Source organism: Mustela putorius, unplaced genomic scaffold (assembly GCF_011764305.1).
Source record: "Mustela putorius furo isolate JIRA1106 unplaced genomic scaffold, ASM1176430v1.1 tig00003854_pilon_pilon_pilon, whole genome shotgun sequence".
Taxonomy (NCBI): Eukaryota; Metazoa; Chordata; class Mammalia; order Carnivora; family Mustelidae; genus Mustela; species Mustela putorius.
Genome location: NW_025422006.1, coordinates 570,227 through 595,280, shown reverse-complemented (window position 1 = coordinate 595,280; position 25,054 = coordinate 570,227). Strand labels below are relative to the sequence as shown.

Genomic DNA, 25,054 nt, shown 5'->3' with positions numbered 1-25,054 from the left:
TTTAGTGGTTCAGTAAGGCTTATAGAAATAGTCTCCATTTTGAAAATGTTTTCATTTCATCCTTACTCTTAAATGATTCTGATTTTTCTAAACTGTATCTAAAATTCAAGAGTAAAAGTTATTTTCCTTGCAATCTTTGAAGGTATTATTCTATTGTCTTTTGGCATCTCTTGTTGCTCATGAGATGTCTGTTGTCAGTCTAGTGGTTGGTGTTTTGTTTGTTTGGGTTGCCTTGGTAAATAATGTTTTTTTTTTCTCTGAAAACATTAAGATTGTCCCTTTGTCCTTGATGTACCACAGATATGCTACAGTGCTCCCAGATGTGCATTTGGTTTTTATTAATTCTACTCAGGACTCAGTAAGTTCTTTAAATTTGAAGAATTATATTTTACCTCAGTTCCAAAAAATGTCCTGTTTTCTTTTTTAATGGCTCTTCTATTCCATTCTCTATCTTATTTTTCAGATATTTCATCAAATTCACCATTTTTTTCCCCAGGCAGCTACCATTGAATGCATCGTTGAATTTTTAAAATTTTTTGAAAATGTTTTTTGTGTCTAGAATTTCTGCTCACACATTGTCCATGCTGCCTGCTCTGTTTCCCCTCCCTCCCTGCTCTCTGCCCCATCCCTCCATTACCTTGTGAATGTGTTCAGTGTGTTTGTCTGAAACCCTCTTTCCCAGTTGTCCGTTGTCCTCAGTGCACCGACCCGCGCTGGTAGATGGGTCTGCTGGTGCGCCCATGGTCCGCCTCCGTCTGTGGGGTGGGGCCTTCAGAGCATGTGGTTTCCCACGGCAGCCAGTCCCCACAGGACCATTCTGTCTGCCTGGTGCGGGGGGTTTTGTGACACAAGGGGATTCAGGTTTGTCCGGTGCCTCCTGGCGCTGACTGTGCCCTGTTCTCGTGCTTTCGGAGCTGCTCCCTGCTGCTCACTGTGTGCCTCCTCCTCCTCACTCATGTGCCACTTGCACCTGGTCCATGCCTAATGACCTGTCACCATGTGCTTCAACCCTGGGGGTCTCCTCAATCCTTACCTTCACTGGCCTTCACTTGGTGGGACATGGCCCTGGGGCCCCTTCTCAAGCCCCATCCTCCTTGGAGCTATGATACTGCCATCTGCCCCGCCTCCTCTCCTGCTGACTGCTCTCCCTTAGAGTTTGGTCCCTGCTGTCTCTCTGCCCTCAGAGTTCACATCCATTCCCTTGGCCTCCCAGACTGCCCCTTGGACAGCAGCTTCAGCCTCCCTCTCCAGACTCTAGTCCTCTGAGCTCCTGCCCCATCTGTCTGAGGGGCGCTTCTGTGGCAAATCTGACACTTGCCTCAGCCCAAGCTTGTGTCAGCTCAGCTCTGGGCTGCCGCCTGCAAATTCCCACTATTGGACTGACCGCTAACTATGGTCGCCCTGCTTAAGCTGTGCCGTGGCTCCCCGGTGTTCTTGGCATGAGGCAGAAGCCCTCATCAGGGCAGACAGGCCCCCAGTCACTGGGCCCCTCATCCCTGCTCACCCTGGCCACATTCTGCCCACCCCAGGGCCTGTGCTGCTCCCTGCTGACCCTCCGGGCCTGGATGGGCCACTCTGACCCGGACTCCTGCCACCGTCCCCCCACCCCAGTCCGCCCCAGCTCTGTCTACTCTCAGCTGTGGGCTTACGGCCTCACATGCCCCTCTAGGGTCTCTAGGTTCACCACTGGTGCTGTTCCAGCTGGGTCCCGAAGGTCCCTGGTCCCCCGTGCAGTGCCCAGCACACAGCTGCCCGTAGGTCCTGTGCTTGGCTTGTCTTGGGGGTGGGCTCTCCCTGAAGAGGGGTTTGTCTCCATCTACCGTGTCCTCAGGCCCGACCACAGCCTTATGCAGGGTGTGCCATCGAGCACTAGGGAGGAGTCGCGGGGAATAGAGGGTGGGCAGGTAGACCAGGAGAGGAGAGGGAGAGACCTCACTCACACTTCTGCCTTTCTCTGCCACGGGGGGAGTTCTGGTTTTCTGGATGTCCTCATCCTGGGCCTCCTGGACCTTGATGGCCCTGTCTGAGCACCGTGGCTTCCCCGGGAGCCCTGGGTGTGGGGCTGCAGGCAAGGCCTCCTCCCAACATGCGGGAGGCAGGAGCTGGGGCTTCGTGTTTCTGGCCCTGAGGCCACAGCCAGGCCTGTCCTGGAGCTGCGGGGTGGGGGCGCTGGCCGACATGACCCCCGACCCCCACTTTTCCCACAGCGCGGAAGACGTGGTGGTCCGCGTGCCAGGCAGCCAGCTCACTCTGGGCTACATGGAGGAGCACGGCTTCGCTGAACCCATCCTCGTCCCCAAGAAAGACGGGTTGGGCCTGGCGGTCCCGGCCCCCACCTTCTATGTCAGCGACGTCGAGAACTACGTGGGTGAGTGGCCTGCTTGCCGAAGGTCCCGGCTGGTCCCTGTGCCACGTGCTCCCTTTGGGAGTTAGAACGCATGTCCCACTAAATGGAGTGTGACCCTGGCTGTCCCTCCTCAGTTATTCTGGCTGCAAAATGGGGGCTGAAAGGGGCCCTTTCATTGTGGACACCCGTGTTGGGGCAGCTGTGGGTGGAGAGCAGTGCCTTTGTGTGCTTGGCCTGGTCTCTGAGGCCGTCTCCCCCCAGCAGCGGTGCCCATGTGACTGCAGCCCGCATGGCTAGGCTCTGAGGCCCTCGTGGTGGCTGGGGCTCAGGGTGTTCACGGGGATGGCAGGGTGGCCAGGGCAAGAGGAGGGAAGACCCTGAGAATGCCTGTGCCCCACCCCACCTCCGGTGGCAGGGAGGGAGAAATGCCCAGTGCCTAGGTGAGGCCGCACCCCTGGAGTGACAGCTGGGGTCTAGGGCCTGCCTGCCTGGCACCGAGCACTCCCTGAGCTCTCCGCACCTGTGAGCCGGTGTCATCCTGCCCACAGCCGTGTCGCCCCTGCCTCTGACAGACGGCGTGAGAACGGTGTTAGGGCCCTGGGCCTGCACTCGGTGGAGCTGATGGCACTGATGACGCATACCAGAGCCCTGCCTCAGTTTCCCCCGGGGCCCCCTGCACACCTTCTGGGCGGGCAGCGGGAATCGCACACCGCATTTGGTGATTATGCCCCTCGGCCTCTGTTCCCGAGGTTGCTGGAGGATCACATTGTTGGTCTAGAACATCCCACAATCTGCCTGTGGTGTCCTGTAACCCGCTTCTATGTCCCCAGTGGTTCCTGCCCCACCTGGGCAGATGCTCGGGTTTGCCTTCAGGTGGACACCGGGATTTCTGTGGGGCTTGGGAGGTGCCTGAGTGGTGACGGGCCAGCTCCTCTGTGCCCGCAGCTGGGGTCCACGTGGCCCCGGCGGATTGTCAGGAAGGCCAAGGCTGTGAGTTCTGTGCGTCTTTGTCCCTCAAGTACTTAGGAGTCGGATGGGACGTGTTTGCCCTTGTCAGGTCCTGGGCTGTCTGGAGTCTCCTGTCACTGGTGATTCCTAACCTGATCTTTTTCCTGGTCAACTACAGGAAATGTAGGAAAAATGTTCTTCCTTTTACTTACCCATTTTCAGAATAAGTTGGTGCCCTAGAAACATGGTTTTTTGATTTTTTTAATTTTTAAAACATAAGCACGTTCCGGGTGTTATTTGGGATGTGCTCAGACTAACAACATATTTGTCGTTTGCTTGTCTGAAGTTCACGAGTGCCTCACGTCCTGTGTTTTTACTTGCTATCGTGGCCACCCTCACTGGGGCCCGCATGTCAGCGGCCTCCTGTGCCCCGGGGCCCACGCCGTGGCTGAAGGGCGGGGGCAGCGCGTGCGGGCAGAGGTAGGCACCTGAGCCTCAGGCCCAGCCCCACTCGGCAGCCTCCCCTGCACATCCTGCCCCGCTCACCGTCCCCCTGCCCTGCCTGCAGGCCCGGAGCGGAGCGTTGACGTGACGGATGTCGCCAAGCAGAAAGACTGCAAGATGAAGCTGAAGGAGTTCGTGGACTACTACTACAGCACCAATCGCAAACGGGTGCTCAACCTCACCAGCCTCGAGTTCTCCGACACCAGGTGAGCGCCCGCCAGCCCCCGGGCCGCCTGCGGCAGGGTCTCTTCTTAGGCACTGTGACCAGTTCAAACAGAAAATGAGCAACCAGGGGCCGGATCCTCCTCCAGCTCCCCATCCCCCCGCCCCCCGGAAACCCATCCCCCCGCCCCCCGGAAAGAGCTGTGAGTTAACAGCGTGGTGTCGATTCTTCCCGAATGCGTACACTCACGCTCACACACTTGTGCAGACAGCCACACACGTCTCCACATGCGCACACATATGTACCCACTGACCCACGGGCCTGCACATGTCCACGGACGCAGCCTCAGATTCACACCTGCAGCCCTGCGGGGTCGTGCTGTGCCCCGGCCCCTCCTGCCATCTCAGCCCGAGTTCCACCGGCTGGGCCCGCCCAGTTCACGGCTCTTCCCAGGGCAGAGGGTCCGGCGTGAGGCTCCGTGGCTGACTGGGGCCCACTGAGGTCCAGGTTTTTGCGTCATGGAGGCAGGCCGGCGTGGCGTGGCCCCCCCTTTCCTGCCCCTCGGCCAAATCCCTACTGCTCTCCAGCTGGACCCTTTGTTCACCGCAGGGCCCGACTTGGTGACAGTGGTTTCGTTTACGTGTGATTTCACTTTTGGGTCCTTCCTGTCTTGCCGACTTCTGGAAAACTCAGGGCATAGCCAGATAGATCACGTGCAGAAGGTCAGGTAGGAGAGTTTCTGGAGCCTCATGGAGACGGAGAGTACAGACCTGTGCCTCGAGCCCCGGCAGGATGTTGCAGCCGGCTGCTGGGTTCTGTGTGAGCTTCCTGACAGCAAAGGCATAAAGGGAAATAGGATGGCTTATGGTATCAGGACAAAGCCACTGCCTGAGAGTTCACAGCAAGGATTTCCTCTCAGGCTGAGTTGTGGTGGGCGTGTTGCTTTGCTCCCAGAGAGCACGCTCGGGAACATCACTGTTAGTTTGGGCTATGAGCAGCCTGGGTCTTCATAGAGAGCTGCCGGGTGCAGAGCCAGGGGACTGGATGCTTTGGCTTAGGGTTTTTCCTGGGGCCTCTCAGGGCCACCCCTTCGCTGGCAGAGAATGTGTGGTGCCTCGAGGGTCCTCAGACCTGACCAGAGGACCACGGAGGTCACACACACTTCCCACCGGGCTGTTGAGCAGCTGGGACTCTGGTCTATACCACCAGAGAGGGAGAGGGTGGCCTCCAGTTAATCAGTGCGGTCTGTGCCTGGGGATGTCAGCTGGGGCTGCAAGGGCTGGGCCTGACCGCATGGATTATCTGTGGCGGTCTCCGGGTCTGCGGCCTCGGGGGTCCTACAGTGACTCCCATGTCCCCTAACCCCAGAAGCAACTGCTGTGACAGATGGAGAGTGATGTGCCTACTGTCAGTGATGCAAACATGCATGGTTACCTCTGCACAGCACCCACGGTGGCCTTGGGTGTCTGGGGGCCTTGGGATACCACCCCTCGGCCCTGGGAGACTGCAGGGAGCCACTAGCCTTGGCGGCAGGAGAATGGGCTAGCTTTGTACCCGAGGAGCCATCAAGCAGGGAGAGGACATTCGTGGCGGTTTTGGAAAGCCCTGATGGGTGGTGTTCAGAGGACCAAGAGGGCCCCAGGGCACCAGGGGCCTGGACTAGTTAAGAAGGACCCTGGGGAGCGGGGAGGGGGATGTTACCCCGGGGACATGGTGGAGAGTTAAAGGAAGAGGGTCTGCTGATGAGGCTGTTGAGGTCAGGGTCGCTGAACCAGGCCCGCAGTTCAGGACCGTCTTGTCCTGCAGGCATGGCCTTCAGTGTGGGGCTGTGCAGTTCGGTCCTGCCTGGGGCAGCGAGGGCACCGGGCTCTCATTGCCAGGGACTGCGGGCTGTGCAGTGGTGATGCGGCACTGTGTGTTTCCATCGGGATGGCGGCATCTCATCGCAAAGGGCACCTTTGCCTTCCCTTGTTCTCTTTGGAAAGGAGTCGCTGGCTGGACAGTGATCCCCAGCCCGTTGGCCCGTTCTGGAGAGCAGCCGCTTTTCTCCGTGCGAGGGATGCCTGGGAGCGCCTGGACTGTGTGCGAGACATGCCGTCTGCCCCCTGCCCCCCCGCCCCCGTGCCCAGACAGTCACCTCCAGCTCCCCAGGGAGTGGCGGTCTCTGGCTTCCCGTGGGAGACCTGTGTTAGATCCTGCCATGGCCACACCCGGCAGCTGGGCTCCCTCTGCCCCCGGGAACCTTAGATTGCTTGTCTGTAGAGCAAGAGTGATGCCACGTAGCCCGGGATGGAGAAGTAGGTGAGGGACATGGCCCCAGAGCCTCTTCATGCCAGGTGGCCTGGCGGACGTCCCGTCACTGGTGCCCCTCCTCCTGTATCTGCCCCAGGATGTCCAGTTTCGTGGAGCCGCCTGACATTGTTAAGAAGCTGTCGTGGGTAGAGAACTGCTGGCCCGATGACGCGCTGCTGGCCAAGCCCAAGGTGACCAAGTACTGTCTCATCTGCGTGAAGGACAGCTACACCGACTTCCACATCGACTCGGGAGGCGCCTCTGCCTGGTACCACGTGCTCAAGGTAGGCTCACCCGGCTCCACGCACAGGGCCACCTGCAGTCCCCACGAGCCCAGCTGGGCCAGCGCTCAGCTTCTCCAGAAGGGACGCGGAGTCTGGCCCTCGGGAGGCAGAGGGGTGGGGTCACATGTTGCGTGTTTCTGAGGAGGGGGGTTCATGAAGCAATTAGAGGTGGCCCACTGGAGTGCAGCCCAGGGCTCTGTGGTGTGCACACCCAAGGCGGAGGATGTGGTGCTGGCAGGACTTCCTGGAAGAGGGGCCCACACGAGTATGGGAGCAGGGCTGGAGGCTCCTGTCAGGAGAGAAGGGAGATGTGAAGACAGACGAACAAGGGGATCCTAGGGCTTGAGCTCAACCACCCACTGGGGTCTCCCCACACCTGCCCAAGCCCGACATGGGGTGGGCGGCTCAGCTTATGATTCTGGCTCTGGGTCCTGCAGGGCAAAGCAGCCCTGACCCCAGGGCTCTCAGGAGCAGAGCTTTCTTGAAATTCATCGGACAGCTGGTCCCACCTTTGCTGCCCCGTGGCACACGTGACGGTCCCAGGGTCGCATGAGCACGGCGTGTGGCATGCGGGGCTCCTGTGCCGCACTCATCCCTGCTCACAAACCATGCATTGCAAAGCCCACATGGCCCCGCCTTTCAGGGAAGGGGCAGTGTTCACGCCTGGACCCACCGCGGGGACCCCCACTGTCCTTGCATTGCCTCGGGCTCTGCCAATGGCCTCTTGTTGGCAGGGGGAGAAGATCTTCTATCTCATCAAGCCGGCTTCAGCCAACATCTCCCTGTACGAGCGCTGGCAGTCGGCCGCGAACCACAGTGAGATGTTCTTTGCCGACCAGGTGGACAGATGTTACAAGTGCACCCTCAAGCAGGGCCAGACACTCTTCATCCCCTCGGGTGAGTGCCCTGTCCCGCGCCCCATCCACCCCGCCAGGCTCCCCGCCTTTGCCCTGGCCCCAGGCCTCCCACTCAGCCGTCACCTGTGATATTAGAGGAGGGGGACGCTCCTGGCCGAGGCTTGTGTCCAGGGATGGTCTAGAGGCGAGCCCATTCCCCTGGGCTGTGACTACCCTGCCCTGTCTCCTAGCCCTGTGTGTGTGGGTCGGAGCTGCTGGGCAGCTGACTTGGGGCAGGCGGGGCGGGTTACTTCAGCTCCTGGGTCGGTGCCAGACAGGAAAGCCAGCGTGGACGCAGGCTCCCCATCACAGGGCAGGAAGAGGGTGTGGGGGCCGCCAACCAGGGTGGACAGGGGCCCCAGGGCAGGCGGGATGACCTAAGCCCAAGCTGCAGTGGGGAGCCCTCCCTGAGGGCGAGGTCAGGGGCTAACCATGCCCCTGCCTTCCAGGCTGGATTTATGCCACACTCACTCCCGTGGACTGCCTGGCCTTCGCGGGACATTTCCTGCACAGCCTGAGCGTGGAGATGCAGATGAGGTAGGCCCACACCTGCTGGGGTCCCTGTTGCCAGGCCAGCGTGGTGGCACCCCCCCATTTGCCCTTGGGTGACCTGGTCCCTGGGCAGCCTCTGTGGCCCTTAGAGGGTGACGGGTGAGTTGAAAGGCCTCTCCCTGGGCACTGGCCCACAGGCTCACCCTCACGCAGGGCACTCGTTCCCATGTGGTCCCCTGTTCCACCCTGCTGCAGAGGGGAGGCCTGAGTGGCGTAGCCTTGGTGTGGCCTTGCTGTGGCTATGACGTGGGTTCACCCTTAGTGTCAGCTGCTCAGAGCTGAATGCCCTGGACAATTCTTTGCTATGGTTTCCAGAGCATATGAAGTGGAAAGGAGGTTGAAACTGGGCAGCCTGACGCAGTTTCCCAACTTTGAAACTGCCTGCTGGTACATGGGAAAGCACCTGCTGGAGGCATTCAAAGGTATGGGTGTGCGGGCTGGCATCTCTGACGGTGGCTCCGGGTGGCTCGTTTGTGTGCGGAGCTCGGGGACATGAGGGTGGGTGGTGGCTGGGCCTTCACATGGCCAGAGCCCAGTCCGGGTTGAGCCCTGCAGGGTAGCACGAGGCTGGATGGCGCCCGCGGGGATGTTGGTGTTTTTTTAAGAATGCTGGCTGGGACGTGTGTTCTCAGGCCTGGCGTGTGTCGCCTCACGAGATGGCCGGTGGGGCTCCCTGGGGAAGTTGAGAGGCCCTGGCTGCAAGCTGAGGGACCCCTGTGGCATGCCCGTCCTCCTCCCCGGGCTTCATGGTGGGTGCCTGGCTCCCGGCGGCTGGGCTGCGCTCCCCCTGCAGGCTGAAGCCACCTGGTCTGGAGCCCTTTGTAAACCGACTCCAGCCGGTGGGAAGGCTAAAGAGATGGACCTTGATCTTGGCTTGTCCGTCCCCATGTTGAGATCCCTGGGCCTCCCGCTGGCAGAGGGCGTGCCTAGGAGGGAGCCCACGGGGGCTGCACTCCGGGCTCCTGGCAGGGAGGCGGGATAGGAGCCGTGCCGGCAGAGCCGTACCCTGGGCGGTCTGACAGGGCGACCGCTGACCCCTGGGTCCGCCCCTCTGCCGGGGCCCAGAGAAGCAGCCGGTGACCTGGTGGCTGAGAGATCTGACGGCTCTGCCTGTGGCTCCCTGGCCAGAAGGGGGGCGCCTTGTCCCTTTTCTGCGGGGCTCGCCCAGCCTCCAAGGGTGTCTCAGGGGCGATGCTTGTCCCGGTGGCCACAGTGGGGGTCCCAGCCACCACAGCTGTGCAGGAGCACATGGGGTGTGGGTATACCTGTGGCCCCTCACTCCAGTGGGCCAGGGGAAAGGCAGGGGGCGAGCTGGGCTGCCTGCCTGGGAGCCCCGGCGAATGGACAGTGGGAGGGCTGTCCTGCCCTGCACAGGGCGTCTCGGACAGGGCTCTGAGGTTCCAAGAGGGACCGTTGGCAGTTGGGCAGGTGGCAGTGGGTGGAGGTCCAGCCCTGACCCCGCCCCCTACCCACCATGTGATATCGCCCGCAGGCGGCCACCCTCCTCTGACCCAACCCCTCTACCTCCCGCCAGGTTCTCACAAGTCTGGGAAGCAGCTGCCCCCTCATTTAGTCCAAGGAGCTAAAATTCTCAATGGTGCTTTTAGATCATGGACGAAAAAGCAGGTAGGGATGTGGGCCAGGTGTGTCCCCAACTAGAGGGGAGCGTGGCTGGTGGGGAGCCTCCCCAGTGCTGGTCCTTCCTTTGCTGGGTGTCCCCCTGCCCACTTGTAGCAGGAGCAGGGTGCTGGGAAGCAGATCAGGGACTGAGGGATGGAGGTCAGGGGGCCTGGAGAGTCCGTGGGAGGAGGGTGCGGGGTGGAGAGGGGGCTGAGTGCACCCGAGGGCTGGGGCTGGGTTAGGGTCAGGGCAGGACAGAGAAGAGCCTCTTGGCTTCCCTGGCTAGCCTAGGCATCAGCTCTGAAGTGGGTTTTACTCCTGATGTAGGCCTCCCTTTGTACTGTGTCTCCCCATTGTGGCCCCCGTAGCACATGGCATTTTACCCCCACGTTACCCCTGATGGTATGCCCAATGCTCCCCCCCCGGCCCGCACCAGCAGCACTGTCCTGACCCCAGCATGGCCTCCCAGCAGCGCTATCCTGTTCCCCCACATGGTCCCCCGAAGCAGCACTGTCCTGTCCGCGCCCCCGCCTCCCGGCACTGAGCACTCCAGCAGTGCTGTCTGGTGACCTCCCAGGGCTGTCCTACAGCCACATATCTGGCCTCGAGGCCTGGAACCGTATCTGGTGTCCCTTCTCCCAATGGTAGCCGCCTTGTGCCCAGCAAGAGAGGATGGCCCATATCACTGCTCAGCTGCTGGTGGCCTGAGGCACCTCATTCTCTCTGGGACTCTGTTACTCCCCCTGTGGAGAGGGGTGGTGGCAGGGCCCTCTTATGAGCTGATGTCCAGCTAGGGGCTGACCAGTGCAGGACCCATGCAGCCATTCTTTGCCTGCGGCAGCCCTTCTTACGTGCCCGTTTGGGCTGCTGGGGTGCTGGGTTGTTAGGCAGGAGAGGACCTGGAGGGACAGTGTGGGTGAGTCAGGATGCTCGGCTGTCGAGCCTGCTTGGGGACCCTGTGAGTGGCAAGGGGCAGGGGCAGCATGGCCTGGGGTGGGTGGACGTTGGCTCCGGACCGGGCAGCTGACTGCTGGCCCCACGTGTGCTGCTCTTCAGGCTTTGGCAGAGCATGAGGACGAGCTCCCGGAGCACTTCAAACCTTCCCAGCTCATCAAAGACCTCGCCAAAGAGATCCGCCTTAGCGAGGTAGGACTGATGCGGGGGGGACGGCCAGCCTTGGCCCGGGGACCCTCTGCCTGCCTGCCAGGGACTGTCTGAGATGGCTCCTCCCGCGGCCCTCTAAGGCAGTGTCACTGGCGGGATGGGGACTCCAAGGCACCTGTGGCTGCCCGTGGCCTCCCAGCCGGAGCTCCCCAGGTGGGTGGGGAGGGGTCTGGAGACAGGACGGTTCAAGCCGCTGGAGACCCTGCCTGTGTGAGCCTGACTGCTCCTAGCCTCTTCGTGCCGTGGGGTAGAATGGTGGCTCCACCCAGCAGGTGGAGGGGTCAAGTGGTTGATGGTGTAGACAAGTGGCACCTTGTCACACGGGTAATGTAGATGAGTGTGTCACACGATGGTGTAGATAGATGTGAGCGTGTCGCACGATGCTGTAGATAAATGCGTGTCACACAGTGATCAGACAGATGCGAGTGTGTCACACAGTGGTAGGGACAGATGTGAGCGTGTCACACGAGAGCTGTAGGATAGATGTGAACATGTCTGGCCGGTGGTGTAGACAGGTGTGTTGTATGACAGTGTGGGCGGAGGTCCTTTCTGTTGGAGCGTCAGCCACAGCCCGGGCTGAGGCCCTGCTGGAGGGAGGCCACCTCTTCTTCTCCTCTCCCTAGAATGCCTCCAAGGCCGCCCGACCCGAAGTGACCCCCGCAATCTCCTCAGATGAAGTCTGTTTCGGGGATCGGGAGAAAGAGGAGCCCCCGTCTCCTATTGAGGCCAGCCCTCCTCGGTCCTTCCTGGAGAAAGTGTCCAAAAAAAAGACTCCCAAAACCGTGAAGATGCCCAAGCCATCCAAAGTTCCCAAGCCCCCCAAACCCCCCAAACCCCCGAAGCCGCCCAAGCCACTGAAGCTCAAGGATGGGGGCAAGAAGAAAGGGAAGAAGTGCAGGGGCGCGGCCTCGCCCACCATCCCCAACCTGGACCTGCTGGAGGCCCACACCAAGGAGGCGCTGACCAAGATTGAGCCTCCCAAGAAAGGCAAGGTAGGTAGCCGCACCCTGCCGCCGGTGGCCGGAGGTCCGCAGATATCTCCCCTGTTGGGTGGAGCTGGGGCTGCGGAGTTCTTGGGCTGGAGGCTTGGGGCAGGTGGGCTGTGCCCCAGGGAGCTTGGCGCAGTGGGGAGAGAGCGTCACAGGGAAGGCAGTGGGGTCTGTGCTGGGACGGAGGGGCACCACGCAGGGTCGCCTGGGGGGACGAGCTGGCTGTATCGTCTCTGAGACCCAAGCGCTGGCCGAGATCTGAAGGTGGGCCGGTGCCCAGTGGAGAGTAGTAGGGAGGCGGAAAGGGGACTGATGATGTGGGCAGTTACTGGAGGGGCCTGAGCCCCTACAGGCCGTGAGAGAGGCAGACCTGGCCCTGGGGACCTACCAGTACGACCAGAGGCCCTAAAGTGTGGGCTTCGGGGCCATGAGCCCAAGACCAAGCCTCACTGAGTGATTTCCTGCTAGTGGGAGGTTGTTACCCACTTCTTAGCTGGGGGTGGGGGCGGGTCGGTGGTGGCCCTGGCTTACCAGGCTCACTAGGGCCGACAGCTCACTAGGGCTGCACTGGGGCACATCAATTTTCTCATCCTTAAGGCAAAGAGAATGGATGAACGAACAAATGAACAGATGGATGGGTGGCAGGAAAGGGGGAGAGAGGAAGGAAAGAAGGGGGGAGAGTGCAAGAACGGGTGGGTGGGCGGGTGATGGACGGGTGACGGACGGATGATGGATGACGGACGGATGACGGACGGGTGACGGATGACGGACGGATGTTGGATGACGGACGGATGACGGACGGATGATGGATGACGGACGGATGATGGAAGGATGATGGATGGACAGGTGACGGACGGGTGACGGACGGATGATGGATGACGGACGGATGATGGACGGGTGACGGACGGATGACGGATGACGGACGGATGATGGACGGATGACGGACGGATGATGGATGACGGACGGATAACAGACGGATGATGGATGGACGGGTGACGGACGGGTGACGGACGGATGATGGATGGACGGATGACGGACGGGTGACGGACGGATGATGGACGGATGATGGATGGACGGATGACGGACGGATGACGGACAGGTGATGGACGGACGGATGACGGACGGATGACGGACGGACGGATGACGGACGGTGGCGGACGGACGCATGGGTGGATGGGCGGCTGCATGTGAGCCTGCAGGAGGCAGGGGCTCTGTGCTGTGTGGCTCTTGCTTTGCCCTGTAGCCTCAGGGATCCTCGACACCCTCCCACGTCCACTGCTGGGTCATGACTGCTGTTTCCTAGGCCACAAAGAGTGTCCTGAGTGTGCCCAACAAGGAGGCAATCAGCTCGCAGAATGACATGGAGAGGCTAGAAATCCGAGAGCAAACTAAGAGCAAGTCAGAAGCCAAGTGGAAGTACAAGGTGAGGCTGTGTGTGTGCAGGTGTGTGCAGGTGTGTGGAGCTGCCCTCTGGGGGGCTGTGTTCTTTGAGAAGGGGGTGTGGGGGGGTGTGCATGGGCTTGGTGGTATGAGTGGAGGCGTGTTTCCTCCTGGCCCCAGGGCGGGCAGTGAAGGTGTAGGTGTAAGTGTGGCTTCTGTGGGGCCATCGTCCCGTGGGATTGGGTGCCTTCTGGCCGAAGGGGCCAAGTGCATCACTGTCTGAGCTCATGGATAGCCCACCTTGAACTCACACTCCCTGGAGCCGAACCGTGCAGGGGCTGCAGAGAAGGGGGTTTCCAGGATGATGCGGTCAGAGGGAGGAGGCTGGCCTGTCCCAGCGCCTCTGCCTACTGGTTGCCTGTGTGAGGCTCAAGGACGGTCCCGGGTTTGCTTTTCAGAACAGCAAACCTGACTCCCTACTGAAGATGGAGGAAGAGCAGAGGCTGGAGAAGTGCCCTCTGTCAGGGAGCAAGGACCCCAAGTTCTCATTCTCCTTCAACAAGAGACTGCTGGGGTATGTGCGTCCTCATGCACACGTGCCCCTCGCCCGTCACACGTGCACCCCCCCACACACACACATGCCCTCACGGAGGGCTTCCCAGGTGAGGCTCACCTCCTGAGCAGGCAGACCCCTTCCCTGCCTCCCGGGCTGATAGCTCCGATGGGTGGGGGTGGGGGTGGCGCAGAGGGGAAGGACGTGACTCGACGGCTATTAGCTCAGTTGCTGTCGTGGGCTGGGTAGGGCGGGTCAGGGTCCCGGCCTTGGGCCCAGAGAGCAGTGTGAACCCGCTCTTCTCAAGTGTACCTAAAATTATGGCTGAGATGGGGGCTATGGAGGAAAAATCTCTGGGGCCTTTGGGGCCTGAGAAGTCAGGAGGGCTTCCTGGAGGTGTGTGGCCAGCGGCTGGTCCTCTGAGGCCCAGGATGGAGTGCGGGGGAGCACTGAGTGACTCACTCGTGCCCCCCCCAGCTCCAAGGCCCTCAAGCCGCAGCCCAGCCCAGGCGTGTTTGGGGCCGTGCAGAGCTTCAAGGAAGACAAGCCCCCGCCGGTGCGGGACGAGTACGAGTACGTGTCGGACGACGGGGAGCTCAAGATCGACGAGTTTCCCATCAGGAGGAAGAGGAGCGCCCCCAGGAGGGATCTGTCTTGTGAGTGCGGGAGTGAGGGTGGGGACTGAGGGTGGGGAGCGGCCGTCCTCCCGGGGCCTCTGCCAGATGCATGTCTGCTGTGTTTCAGTCTTGCTGGACGGGAAGGAGCCACTGCCCACGCCCGCCTCAAAGCCAAAGCTGGACTCGGCACTCTACAAGGTAAGGACGTGGGTGCTGGGCCCCAGGAGGCCAAGCCAGGGCTCCTTCCCTTTCTCGGGCGGTCCTGCCATGCAGTGGGACGGGCCTCACGGCTTGGCATGGGGACTGCGAACGGGGTCATCTTCTGCCTTGTCTCAGGCGTTTTCATGGGGAGGGTGGCCTGGGTTCTGGCCATGGGCCCCACAGATGAGTGATGAAGACGGAGCACACGGAAGTCTGTGGGTCTCAGTGAGTGGCCACCCCGCCCTCAAAGATAACGAATGGGGAGATGTGGGGCCAGGCCTTGCTCTGTGCTGTGGGAGCTGAAGTCAGGCCACCTCCAACCCAGGACATGGAGGCTGTTTCCAAGGAGGCCAGGGTCCCCACAGAGCCAGCAGCCAGGGTCTGACTGGGGTCCCCGAGCACGGGCGTGAGCTCCCATCTGCTTCCTGCCCAGCCACACGGCTCCTCTCGCATCTGTGGTCAGAACTGGGGCTCATGGGGCCACAGGGCAGGGCGTGAAGATCGCTCTGCCCTTTGGGGAGGCCGGCAGTCCCAGCAGAAAGCCCTGGCTCCAGCCCTGCCCGCAGTGCGCATTCCAAGGGCCAGCTCTTCACAGACTCGGAGGAACGTCTTTTTATGGCCAAAGGGAACCAGTAGCTCTCCCCAAAACTGCCTCTGACCTGTGGCTTCATCCCCGCAGCAGAGTGACGACTCCTCTGACGAGGGCTCGCTGCACATCGACACGGACACCAAGCCCGCCCGCAACGCCAAAGGGAAGAAGGAGGGCGCGGGCTCGGCGGCGGGCATCCTGGACCTGCTGCAGGCCAGCGAGGAGGTCGGCGCGCTGGAGTACAACCCCAACAGGTGTGCAGAGGGCCCCGGCCTTCTGCAAGGTGGGGCGTGGTGGTTGTGGCAGTGGGCGTGAGGGGGCAACCTGGGCCCCCTCCGGAGTCAGGGCGGCCAGAGCAGGACTCTGCCCCAGCAGGGGTGGTGCCGGACCGCCAGGGCGATGAGTGGGAGCTGGTTCCGCTGGCCCCCAGGGTCTGTGGAGCTCCTGGATGTGTAGATGGGGGGAGCCTGAGAGACGTGTGTAGGGGCTGCCCTCCCTGGGAGTCAGTGGAGGAGCAGGGCTGGGCTCTGGTCAAGGGCACTTGGGGTCTCTGGGACCCGACGCAGCAGAGACCTCACCCACAGGGAGGGAGACGGTCGCTTCCGAGCTTGGGGACAGAAGAGCTGAGAGGTGGGGCTGGATCTGCTGGGTTCCCAGGTGACCACACCCAAGCCAGATGGCCCCGAGCCACGGGTGCGTCCAGGGAGCCCCCTCACTGCAGCCGGGGAGGCCTGGGTGGCAGGGTCCCTCCGGCCCAGTCCTGCCCAGCCCAGGCCCCTGATGGGAGAGAAATGGATGGATCCCTCCACGCGTTGTTGGATGAAGGGCCTCTGCTCGTTTCTGTGGTGATGGTCCCGGTTGAAGACTCTCCATCCAGTTAAACTTGGTTTTTAAGCTTTGTGGTCGGTTTTTTTTACAGGGGATTTTCACAAGTACCGCAGACATAACTGAGGGATCAGGGCGTCCCCAACAGGGGACCTCTACTGCCCTGCTCGTCCTTAGGACAGCAGCAACTCTCACATAGGACAGCTGGGTCAAGGGCACGCTGCCAGGAGGCGGCCCGGGCAGGGCCAGAATCCCCTGTCTGCCTGATGACAGACCCCGGGGGTGGGGACTCCAGAAGGTCCCCCGTGCTGGGCGGTGACGTCCAGCAGGGGTGACCTGCCTGAGGAAGGTGGGGCTCTCACGGCCTGAGCAGTGCTCAGCCCTCTCAATCTGCCTCCAAACCTGGGTCTGGAATCGAGGTCCCAGAGCTGCACAAGCTGGCGAGGAGGCCACACCGCTGGCCAGCGTCAGACACACTGGAGCCCAGGGAAGCGGATTAGGCCGTGTTGGGAAGGGCTTCTGGCCTTCTTTCGGGAATGTCTGTGGTGTGCGCCGGGCTGGGTTCCCAGACAGCCAGAGACACCTTCTCCCTGGGGGCAGCAGGGGGGCTGGGGGTGTTGGCAGCCCTCCTGGTGGCCCTCTGAGTGTGCACTCCCGCTCAGTGCCCAGGGGTTCCTGTCCATGTGCAGACATGGGCCCCTCTCGGGCAGATGTGCTATGTCAGGACTTTGGCCTGAGGCCCCTGTGCTGGGGGCAGTCGACCTGTGACCCCCTTTCCAGGAGCGGCCCTGTGGCATGGGCTCAGCCCCAGGGAGGAGGGTGGCCAGCGTGTAGGTGTGCTGCTCACTGCTTTGCAGACATGCACATGTGCCCTCACACCCGCCCGCGTGTGTGCACACGTGCCTGCCAGGCCCACCCCTGCTGCCTGCCGCGGGCAGTTCCTCTCTCCAGTCTCCCGTTTGGAGAGCAGGTCAGTTTTTGATGGTCCGTTTGCTGTGTTTTAAGTTTTCACTGTTGTGAAAAAAACAGCTGAAAAAAAAATGGAGGGAAATATGTTAATTTCTTGTGGATGGTTTGTGGAGTGTTTACTGCGGGGGGTGAGGGGAGAGGATTTTGGTATGATAATTGGAAGATTAAGAGATTATTTTCCATGTGTGTTACTTTGACTTTGCCCCTTGATTCACCGGCCCATGTGGGTAGACCGGCGGCCCATGCCACGTGCGGCCCTGGGCTCCACTGGCCTCCTCTCGGGGGTGGCGGAGCTGGGCCGGGACCACGCCGGCACCGGGGGGTCACTCGCGGTGGGTGTCCTGGCCCCCTGCCCTCCCGTCCCTGTGGGAAACCTGGTGTCTTCCCAGCCTTGGTGGGGCCACATCCACGCCCGAGAGCTGAGCCTCGTGGGTGCTGGGCCAGCTGGGGGCTCCTGCTGTTTCCGTGCAGGTTGGCAGTCTGGTGCAGCAATGAGACGCTGTGTGTTCCTGGTCGGACCTGGACAGCCCTTTGGCTGCGCAGCTTGGACGGGGCAGGCAGCATCACGGGGGTGGAACAGAGGGGCCAGGAGCTCCCGACTCCACAGGGGGTCTGCCCAGACTGATTTTCCCACTCTTCTGGCTTTCGAACTGCAGTCCTATTTGGTTCCAGTAGAAACCAGAACACTGTGGTCCAGTATGTCTGGGATGGGGCCTGGGGAGGTGGTATTTGTGGAGGGCTGCCTGTGGGAGAAGGCCAGAGTCCTTGGCCTGGACCCCAGGTATGACCGGCAGGACCGCTTCTGTCCCAGCTTGCTTCACAGGGCCCCCAGGACCTGGGGGGATGGTTTGTGTTTGTGCTCCCTGGGGGCCAACTCAGTCTCCCCAGCCCCAGGCTTGGGAAGCTCTCATTTCTGAGTGGGGACACATGCCCCTTTCATTTTAACGGTCTTACTAAACATGCATCTAGCACTTGGTGGTGGGGGTTGGGGTGGCGTGGTGTGAGAGCCGATGAGATGTACATGTTGCAGAACCCCCCCAGAAGGGTGTGTGTGCACTGACACTTCGGGTATTGCTTTGGGGTCACAGTAGCCCTGCAAGTTGGTTGATCCCCTGGGGGGGCACATGGGGCAGGCAGGGTGAGGGCGGTGCTGGAGGTCAGACATAGGATGGGGCCCTGCAGTTGCTCCTTGGGCCTTTTGGGTCTGTGATGGGGAGGAGGCCTAAGCCGGCCTATGGGTCCCTCACCCCATATCTGGCTCCTGCTCTTGTCTCCTGGGGGTCCAGGGAGTGGAAGGAGGGTCTGCTTAGGAGTGCCCGATGCATGGTTTGACTGGGGGCCCCGCAGACCAGGATGGGCTGTCCTATTCCCAGTGGCCCACAGGCTGGGGTGATAGGCAAGGACAAGAGCCAGAAACAGCCCCCGAGGGGAGCTGCCTGCTGGGCCAGGGCCACTGGGAGCTTCCTGGGCTGAGCTGAGGAGGTCCCCCGAGGAGGCCCAGAAGGATCCCAAGGGAGGGTTTGCTGGGCTGAGAAGGAGAGTGAAGCTTCTGGAGGAGCCCGGGCCTGGGCTTGGAGATCTCTCTCCGTCTAGCCATATCCAGGACCCTGCTGTGCACGGGGGTGGCGAGGGGGCCTGCCTCTCCTTCCCAGAGCCCAGGCCAGCAGAGAGTACGGGGCCAGGTGGTGGCACAGCCTCACTGGGTCCTGGAGGGAGGGAAGCTGGTATAACTGGGAGGAGGGGGCGTGGGGGTGGGCAAAGGGGCAGGGCAGAGCACTGGGGGCAGTGGGTGCTGGGGTCAGGTCAGCACAAGGTGGCATTGGGAAAGGATCTGAGCTGTTGTGTGGCCATCAGGTAAAGAACAGGTGGGAGAGAGAAGTTGTGATCAGAGACAGGAATGGACGTCCCCCCTCTCTCTGCCCCCTCCTCTCTCTTACGCCTCCTTATGTCCCTTATGTGCCCTTCTCTGTCCCTGTAGAGAGTGGGGGCAGAGAGCTGGCCTTTTTTAAGTGGGGGTCATCAGCTACCACTATGTTGTACCCCAAGCTCTCTTCTGACCACTTGGTGGGAGGGTGCTGTGGGCCTGGATGGAGTGCTGTGGGCTATGGGGTGTGGGCTGTGAGCTGAGTGCTGTGGGCCGTGGACTGAGTGCTGTGGGTCGCGGGTTTGTCGGCAGAGTATGTGTGCCGTGGACTGAGAGCCATGAGCTGTGGGCTGTGGGCTGAGTGCCTTAGGCTACATGGGGTGAATACCGGGGCTCTGGGCTGAGTGCTACGGGCTATGGGCTGTGGGCTAAGTGGCATGGGTTGTGGGCTGTAGGCTGAGTGCTATGGGGCACAGGCTGTGGGCTCAATGCCATGGGCCGTGGCCTGAGTGCCATGGGCTGTAGGTTGAATGCCGTGGGCCATGGGCCATGGGCCGAGTGCCGTGGGCCGTGGGCCGAGTGCCGTGGGCCGTGGGCTGAGTGCCTGTCTCTCTGTGCCTCCAGCCAGCCCCCAGCCTCCCCCAGCACGCAGGAAGCCATTCAGGGAATGCTGTCCATGGCCAACCTGCAGGCCTCTGACTCCTGCCTGCAGACCACGTGGGGCGCCGGCCAGGCCAAGGGCAGCTCACTGGTGGCCCACGGTGCCCGGAAGAACGGGGGTGGCGGCAAGAGTGCGGGCAAGCGGCTGCTGAAGCGGGCAGCCAAGAACAGCGTGGACCTGGACGATTATGAAGAGGAGCAGGACCACCTAGACGCCTGCTTCAAGGACTCGGACTACGGTGAGCCCTGTGGGGGGTGTGGGCGGGCTCTGGCCTGCCCCCTGGGGCCTCTCCGCAGTGCCGCTGGGGCTCGTCCTTGGGCCGACCCCTGGCCCTTCTTTAGGACATGGAGAAGTCGGCCTGAGGATGCATGTAACTCGGTGGAGGGCGTGCCGTAGTCACCGCCCAGAAGGACATCCGCCCCGGCCCCAGCCCCGGGTCTCCCTGTCCGCGTGCATCGGGTCCTGGGTGCAGGCCGTCCTTCACGGGCTCTTCACGGCCCCACACGTGCCCATGTCCGCTGCCGGTAGACGCCTGGTGGCTTCCTCCTCTTGGCCACTGTGATCACTGCTGCTGTGAATGCGGGTGCAGGGGTCATTGTGTGCCCATGGCCGTGGTGTCCCCGGGCAGGGACCTGGGAGGGGGCGTGCTGGGTTGAGGGTCCATTCCCATGTTGCCTTCTGAGGACCAGCCCAGCCATCCCCCACGTGACCATATACTCACAGACACGTTGAGACCCCATCTGCTCTGCGTGTCTCTGTGTGGATAACAACATTGAGGCCCAGAGTGGCCCACATCTGAGGGGGGCAGAGCAGGGATCCTGAGGGGCATGACCCCTCACGCCCTACCCCAGTCCTCCGGGCCCTGTACATGCAGGACTCAGGAATGCGCACCTGCCTGCGTGCTTGGCCTGCCCCTCGGGGATGTGTAGGGTGCCCCCGGGCCAGCGATATACTGGCCCCGGTGGTGCAGGGTCTGCCTTTGGTGTGGTCCTGATGCCCTGCGCTCACACTCCTGCCCCTGGAGCGCCCTCCTAAGGAGAGGCTGGCCCGGCCGCAGCTGGTGGACAGACAGCAGGGAGCCCCTTTTCTAGCCTCCTGTGGGGAGTGGGCAGGCCCTGGGTGCGAGGACACAGCTGTAGTGGAGGCACCTGGGAGTCGCCCAGGGCTCCTGGATGGGGCTCCGCCATCGCAGACTCGCTCCGATGGACTTGGGATGTTTTCTTCTCTGACAGCTGCAGAGAAGGAAGCAGTGGACACTGCAGCCAGGCTGGGGCGGGACCTGTGGGGGCTGCCAGGGCCTCTTGTCTGACCAATCCCTGCCCTCCCTGGGGCTGCCTGTGCCCGTGCGTGTGGCCGCCTGAAGCCCCCATCCCCCAGTGGCACTGCCGGCTCAGGCCTTTCTCCCCCCGCCCCCTAGTTTATCCCTCCCTGGAGTCTGACGAGGACAGTCCGGTCTTCAAGTCCCGGTCCAAGCGGAGGAAAGGCTCTGACGATGCTCCCTACAGTCCCACAGGTAGTGCTGTGGGCAACGCATCCCCTGCCCATCCCTCTGGCTTGAGAACTGTGGGCCCCCCTGGCTCTGTGAGGGGTGCTGGTGGGGCTGGCTGCCTGCGGGAGCCTGACCGGGGCTCTGAGGAGGCCAGTCCTTCAGCTGGTTCGTCCCGTCTTTGCACCTGGCTGGGTCATGGCAGCCAGTGGGGTGGAGGTCTGGTCCACTGTCTGTGTGACCCCTGCCTGCTCTCCTGTCTTGCTGGCATGGGGGCCCTTCCCACTGGGGCTCATGTTGACCCTCCCCATGACTCAGGGACAGACTGGGGCAGGGTCGAGGCTGGGAGGTGTTTCAGGGGATGGGTGGCCGCTCCAGGCAGGGTGGTGTTCTCTCCCACAGCGAGGGTTGGCCCGTCGGTGCCAAGGCAGGACAGGCCTGTGCGTGAGGGCACCAGAGTAGCCTCCATCGAGACCGGGCTGGCAGCTGCCGCCGCCAAGCTGTCCCAACAGGTGAGGAGGGGCCCTGCCTGGGCTCAGGCTCCCCAGATGCCTCTGCACCTTCCCGGCCCTATGGCCAGCCTGCCCAGGCTGGGCGCTATCAGAGGGTTGGGGACGTCTGAGTACTGCTGAGCCCTGGCAGTGTGCAGCTGGGGAGGTGGGAGCTGGCAGTGGGTCCCCCGGCAGCTCTGAGTCTGTTGGGGGGTGGTTAGGAGGGGGGTGAGGGGGCAGAGGACACGCCCCCTCGTACAGGGGCATGCCGGTCTGCACACAGACCCCGCGCTTCTCTGGGGTTTGCGGTGAGTGGGCGTGGGCCTATCCCTTTTTGCTGCTGGGGACCAGCTCTTTGGTGTCTGAAGTTGGCTCCTATGCTTCCTTCAAAGGAGGAGCAGAAGAGTAGGAAGAAAAAGAACACCAAAAGGAAGCCGGCTCCCAACACCCCCCCCCCCTCGGCCTCGGCCTCCACCACGTCGGCCTCCACCACGTCGGCCTCCACCACGTCGGCCTCCACCACCCCGGCCTCCACCACCCCGGCCTCCACCAGCACGGCCAGCAGCCAGGCCTCACAGGAGGGCAGCTCGCCCGAGCCCCCGCCCGAGGCGCACAGCAGCAGCCTGGCGGATCACGAGTACACCGCAGCCGGAGCCTTCTCAGGGGCCCAGGCTGGCCGTGCCTCCCAGCCCATGGCCCCTGGGGTCTTCCTCACACAGAGGCGGCCCTCTGCGTCATCCCCCAACAACACCGCTGCCAAAGGTACCGTGCCCGCGCGCCCTGAGCAACCCTGCTCTCGGTCAGCACTGCGGGGACCACGGGCCTGCTCTGTGTCACCATGGCCCTGTGTCTGTAGCCACGTGCTTGGCTAGTGTGGGGAAGAAACGGTCCCTCTCAAGACCAAAAGCTACGGTCCCTCATGGGGCAGAGGCTGGGCTGGTGGCCTCAACGCTGGAGCCTGGCTTAGCTGTTTGCTGAGGGTTCTCTGGGCGGGGCGTGAGGGGATCCAGGGTCCCCTACATGATTTGGCGGTGGGACTGCCTACTAGGTTCTCACTCTCCCCAGGCCCCTGATCTGCCCGTATCCTGGCCGTAAGACCCAGCTGGCCATGGACACGAGGAGTGTGGCTCCTGCTGCCAGGTGGAAGGATGGGCCTCACTCTGGAGTGATGCTGTCCCTTGTCCCTGTCAGTGCAGCCTCAGGCAGGGCACTCTGCTGGCCGCTGATGGTTCTGCAGGGACTGGAGTGGCTGGGGCTCAGGTCTCGGAGGTCCATTTTCCGGAGACAACGGGGGTCTAGTAGGGCTCCTCTGGTCTCTCGCTCACCTGGCATTTTCCCATCTCCTTCCCTGGCTGCAGGAAAACGTACAAAGAAGGGCATGGCCACCGCCAAGCAGAGGCTCGGGAAAATTTTGAAAATTCATCGGAACGGAAAACTGCTCCTTTAAAGTTTGGAAAGCCAGGATCCTTCCGCTCCGCTCAGGACCCCCGGAGCCCCGCTAGAACATCAGCCCCCAGGAGGGTGGCCGCGCTGCCTCACCCCGGGGAGGGCCTGGCCCCCTCCCGGCCACCACTCCCCCCATACGAGCATCTGTTGCTTCAGCAGGCGGAGCTCACCGATGTGGACAGACATCCTTTCTCAAGTTGCTTAGAGTGACCAGTTCCCGAAACTCAGCCCTGCCCGTTTGAGGACCATTCCAGTTTCAGGAGAGCCTCCGGGCACCCCTGAGTATGGGTGTGATCGCAGGGCTTCTGCAGCTCTGCTGGGAGCACGAGTCCTTTGAGGAAGGAGGAGTGAGCCAAAGCTCACCAGGCCCAGAGTCTGAGCTGGCCACAGGCTGGTAGCCTCCAGAGGCTTAAAAAAGGCAAAGAACACTAGAGAGGAAGAGGAGGAGAAAGTGGGGTCTTATGTGCCCCCCTACTCTTCCCGAGTGATTCTCAGACAGTCCAGAGAGCGTGCGGCCCGGCCAGGAGAGGGGCCTCTGTGCTCCCCGGCCGGTGGCCGGCGGGCCGGATGGTGGGTGTCGTGCCCCAAATGGCCAGGGCCTTTCTTGGGATGCTGGGGCCGGCAGCAGGGTCAGTGTGTTAGTGGGTGGGGGCGCTGTGATGGGGTCCCCCTGGAAGGGTCAGGCCCAGCCACGACGTGGGGCCTAGGGGCCCAGGCTAAGCCATGAGGGTGGGCCCCCGCTGCCCCACTGGCTACACTCCGAGAAGCACTTCTCATTCGAGACACCCCGCCTGGCGGGGCGGATGGCGGCGGGGCAGCCCGAGGACACGGGGCCCGGCACGTCTGTCTGTCATCTGTCCGTGTTTGGTGTCGAGTCCCTGGGTGGACCCTGGACCGAATGTCCGCCCATCGACACAGAGGGGCTGGAGTTGTTTCTCAGGCAATCCTGTATTTTAATTTTAGATCTATCTCCTGAAGCATATTTTTCATAGAATGTAGCGTGTAAATAGCTTTTTCAATAACTTCTTTTTTATAAGAGTAAAAGTATCTTTAGGAATTTCTTTCTAGAGAGTCCGTCATTAACATTTATACGAGTTTTTTGCCGAGTATGATGAACACTTGGTTTTTGCCTTCCTTCTTTCTGTTTACTGTTCCTGTTGGTGTTACTTTTTTCTTTTAGGAACTAAGGTATTGCCTGAAAAACAAGTGGGTGTGTGTGGAGCCTTCTGTCTGTCTTTGCAGCAGCAGCCGTGCGCGAGACCCGCTCCAGACGCGACGGGAGAGGGCTCTTCGACTCGGACACCAGCTCTTTCTTTCCTTCTCTTTGGCGAAGGGGGTGGGGATGCAGTTATTTTACTTAGCACCTTGTGAAGTGTTTCTGTGTTTTGTGATGCTGTAATTTATTAATGTTTGTAGCTTTTTATATTTGTACATTTCTTATGAGCTTTGTTTATATGCCTGTCCCCGGGGGCCGTGTCCGCGAGGCCTGGCCCCGAGGCTGGCTGGCAAGCTCGCCGGGCGCTGGCTGCGCTCACTGTGCCGTCCTGGCGTCCGCGAGGCTTCCTTTCCTGTCCTTGTTGAACATTTATATACTCTAACCCGGCCATCCAGCTGTTCTCTCTCTTTTATTTTTTAAAATTTATTATTATTATTATTTGGCAACATGTACATTTCTAACAAAGTTTACCGTGGCTATTAAAGTGTTTTATTTCCCAATTCATATTACTCTTGTATCGAGTCCCTAAGGTCTAAGGCAGCTTAGATCAAAGTTTTAAAAGAGTAAAAATATTTCAGGTTTTGTACAGAACCCTGTCTGTGTCATTCCTGCTCATCGGCCAGCGGCGGCTCCCGTGGTGGGGGTGGCAAGAGGGAGCCCCAGGGACTGGGGCACAGGCCCAGACTGGAGATGCAGGGGCCAGCCATCCCCTCGGAAAGCGTGCTCTGCCCTGCACCCCAAAGCTGCAGCTCCTGGCACCAGCCTGCAGGAGCCGCCAGAAGAGCCCATGGGGACAGGCAGCCTTTAGAGGCCTGGCATCTATCCATCTGGAGCCTCCAGAGGCACAGCTGAGAGGGGTGGGGGGCGGGGCAGAATTCATTATGTACCATGTGTTACGAAGTACAGAACTGTAGCACCTGGTGCCCTCCTCGCCCCTTCTGTCTGAGCTTTGGTTCCCTCCATCCTGCTGGGTGTCCAGGCAGACATCCTCTATCCC

General features: G+C 61.4%; 1 protein-coding gene and 1 long non-coding RNA gene across 4 annotated transcripts in view; one reads left to right on the top strand and one right to left on the bottom strand.

Moving 5' to 3' along the window:
* Positions 1–24,648, top strand: part of PHF2 (PHD finger protein 2) — a 67,649-nt gene extending 43,001 nt beyond the window's left edge. For 2 of the 3 annotated variants that reach the window (XM_045064966.1, XM_013063337.2), the window contains 19 exons: positions 2,208–2,368; positions 3,864–4,005; positions 6,352–6,538; positions 7,273–7,435; positions 7,884–7,971; positions 8,302–8,408; positions 9,521–9,612; positions 10,663–10,752; positions 11,394–11,762; positions 13,063–13,182; positions 13,598–13,713; positions 14,170–14,348; positions 14,437–14,507; positions 15,190–15,353; positions 19,382–19,656; positions 20,836–20,931; positions 21,307–21,416; positions 21,788–22,157; positions 22,754–24,648. In XM_045064966.1, coding sequence (XP_044920901.1) covers positions 2,208–2,368; positions 3,864–4,005; positions 6,352–6,538; positions 7,273–7,435; positions 7,884–7,971; positions 8,302–8,408; positions 9,521–9,612; positions 10,663–10,752; positions 11,394–11,762; positions 13,063–13,182; positions 13,598–13,713; positions 14,170–14,348; positions 14,437–14,507; positions 15,190–15,353; positions 19,382–19,656; positions 20,836–20,931; positions 21,307–21,416; positions 21,788–22,157; positions 22,754–22,842 — 2,989 coding nt within the window. In that variant the 3' untranslated portion in view covers positions 22,843–24,648. Of the gene's footprint in view, positions 1–300; positions 359–2,207; positions 2,369–3,863; positions 4,006–6,351; positions 6,539–7,272; positions 7,436–7,883; positions 7,972–8,301; positions 8,409–9,520; positions 9,613–10,662; positions 10,753–11,393; positions 11,763–13,062; positions 13,183–13,597; positions 13,714–14,169; positions 14,349–14,436; positions 14,508–15,189; positions 15,354–19,381; positions 19,657–20,835; positions 20,932–21,306; positions 21,417–21,787; positions 22,158–22,753 lie in introns of all 3 variants that reach the window. The other variant, XM_013063335.2, reaches the window with a different exon arrangement.
* On the bottom strand, positions 3,987–9,366 carry LOC123387513. Its single transcript, XR_006601942.1, has 3 exons — positions 9,252–9,366; positions 4,320–6,827; positions 3,987–4,057 (listed from the first exon to the last, which is right to left on the bottom strand). It is a non-coding gene; the product is annotated as an uncharacterized LOC123387513 (long non-coding RNA).
* Positions 24,649–25,054: the final 406 nt, after the last annotated feature.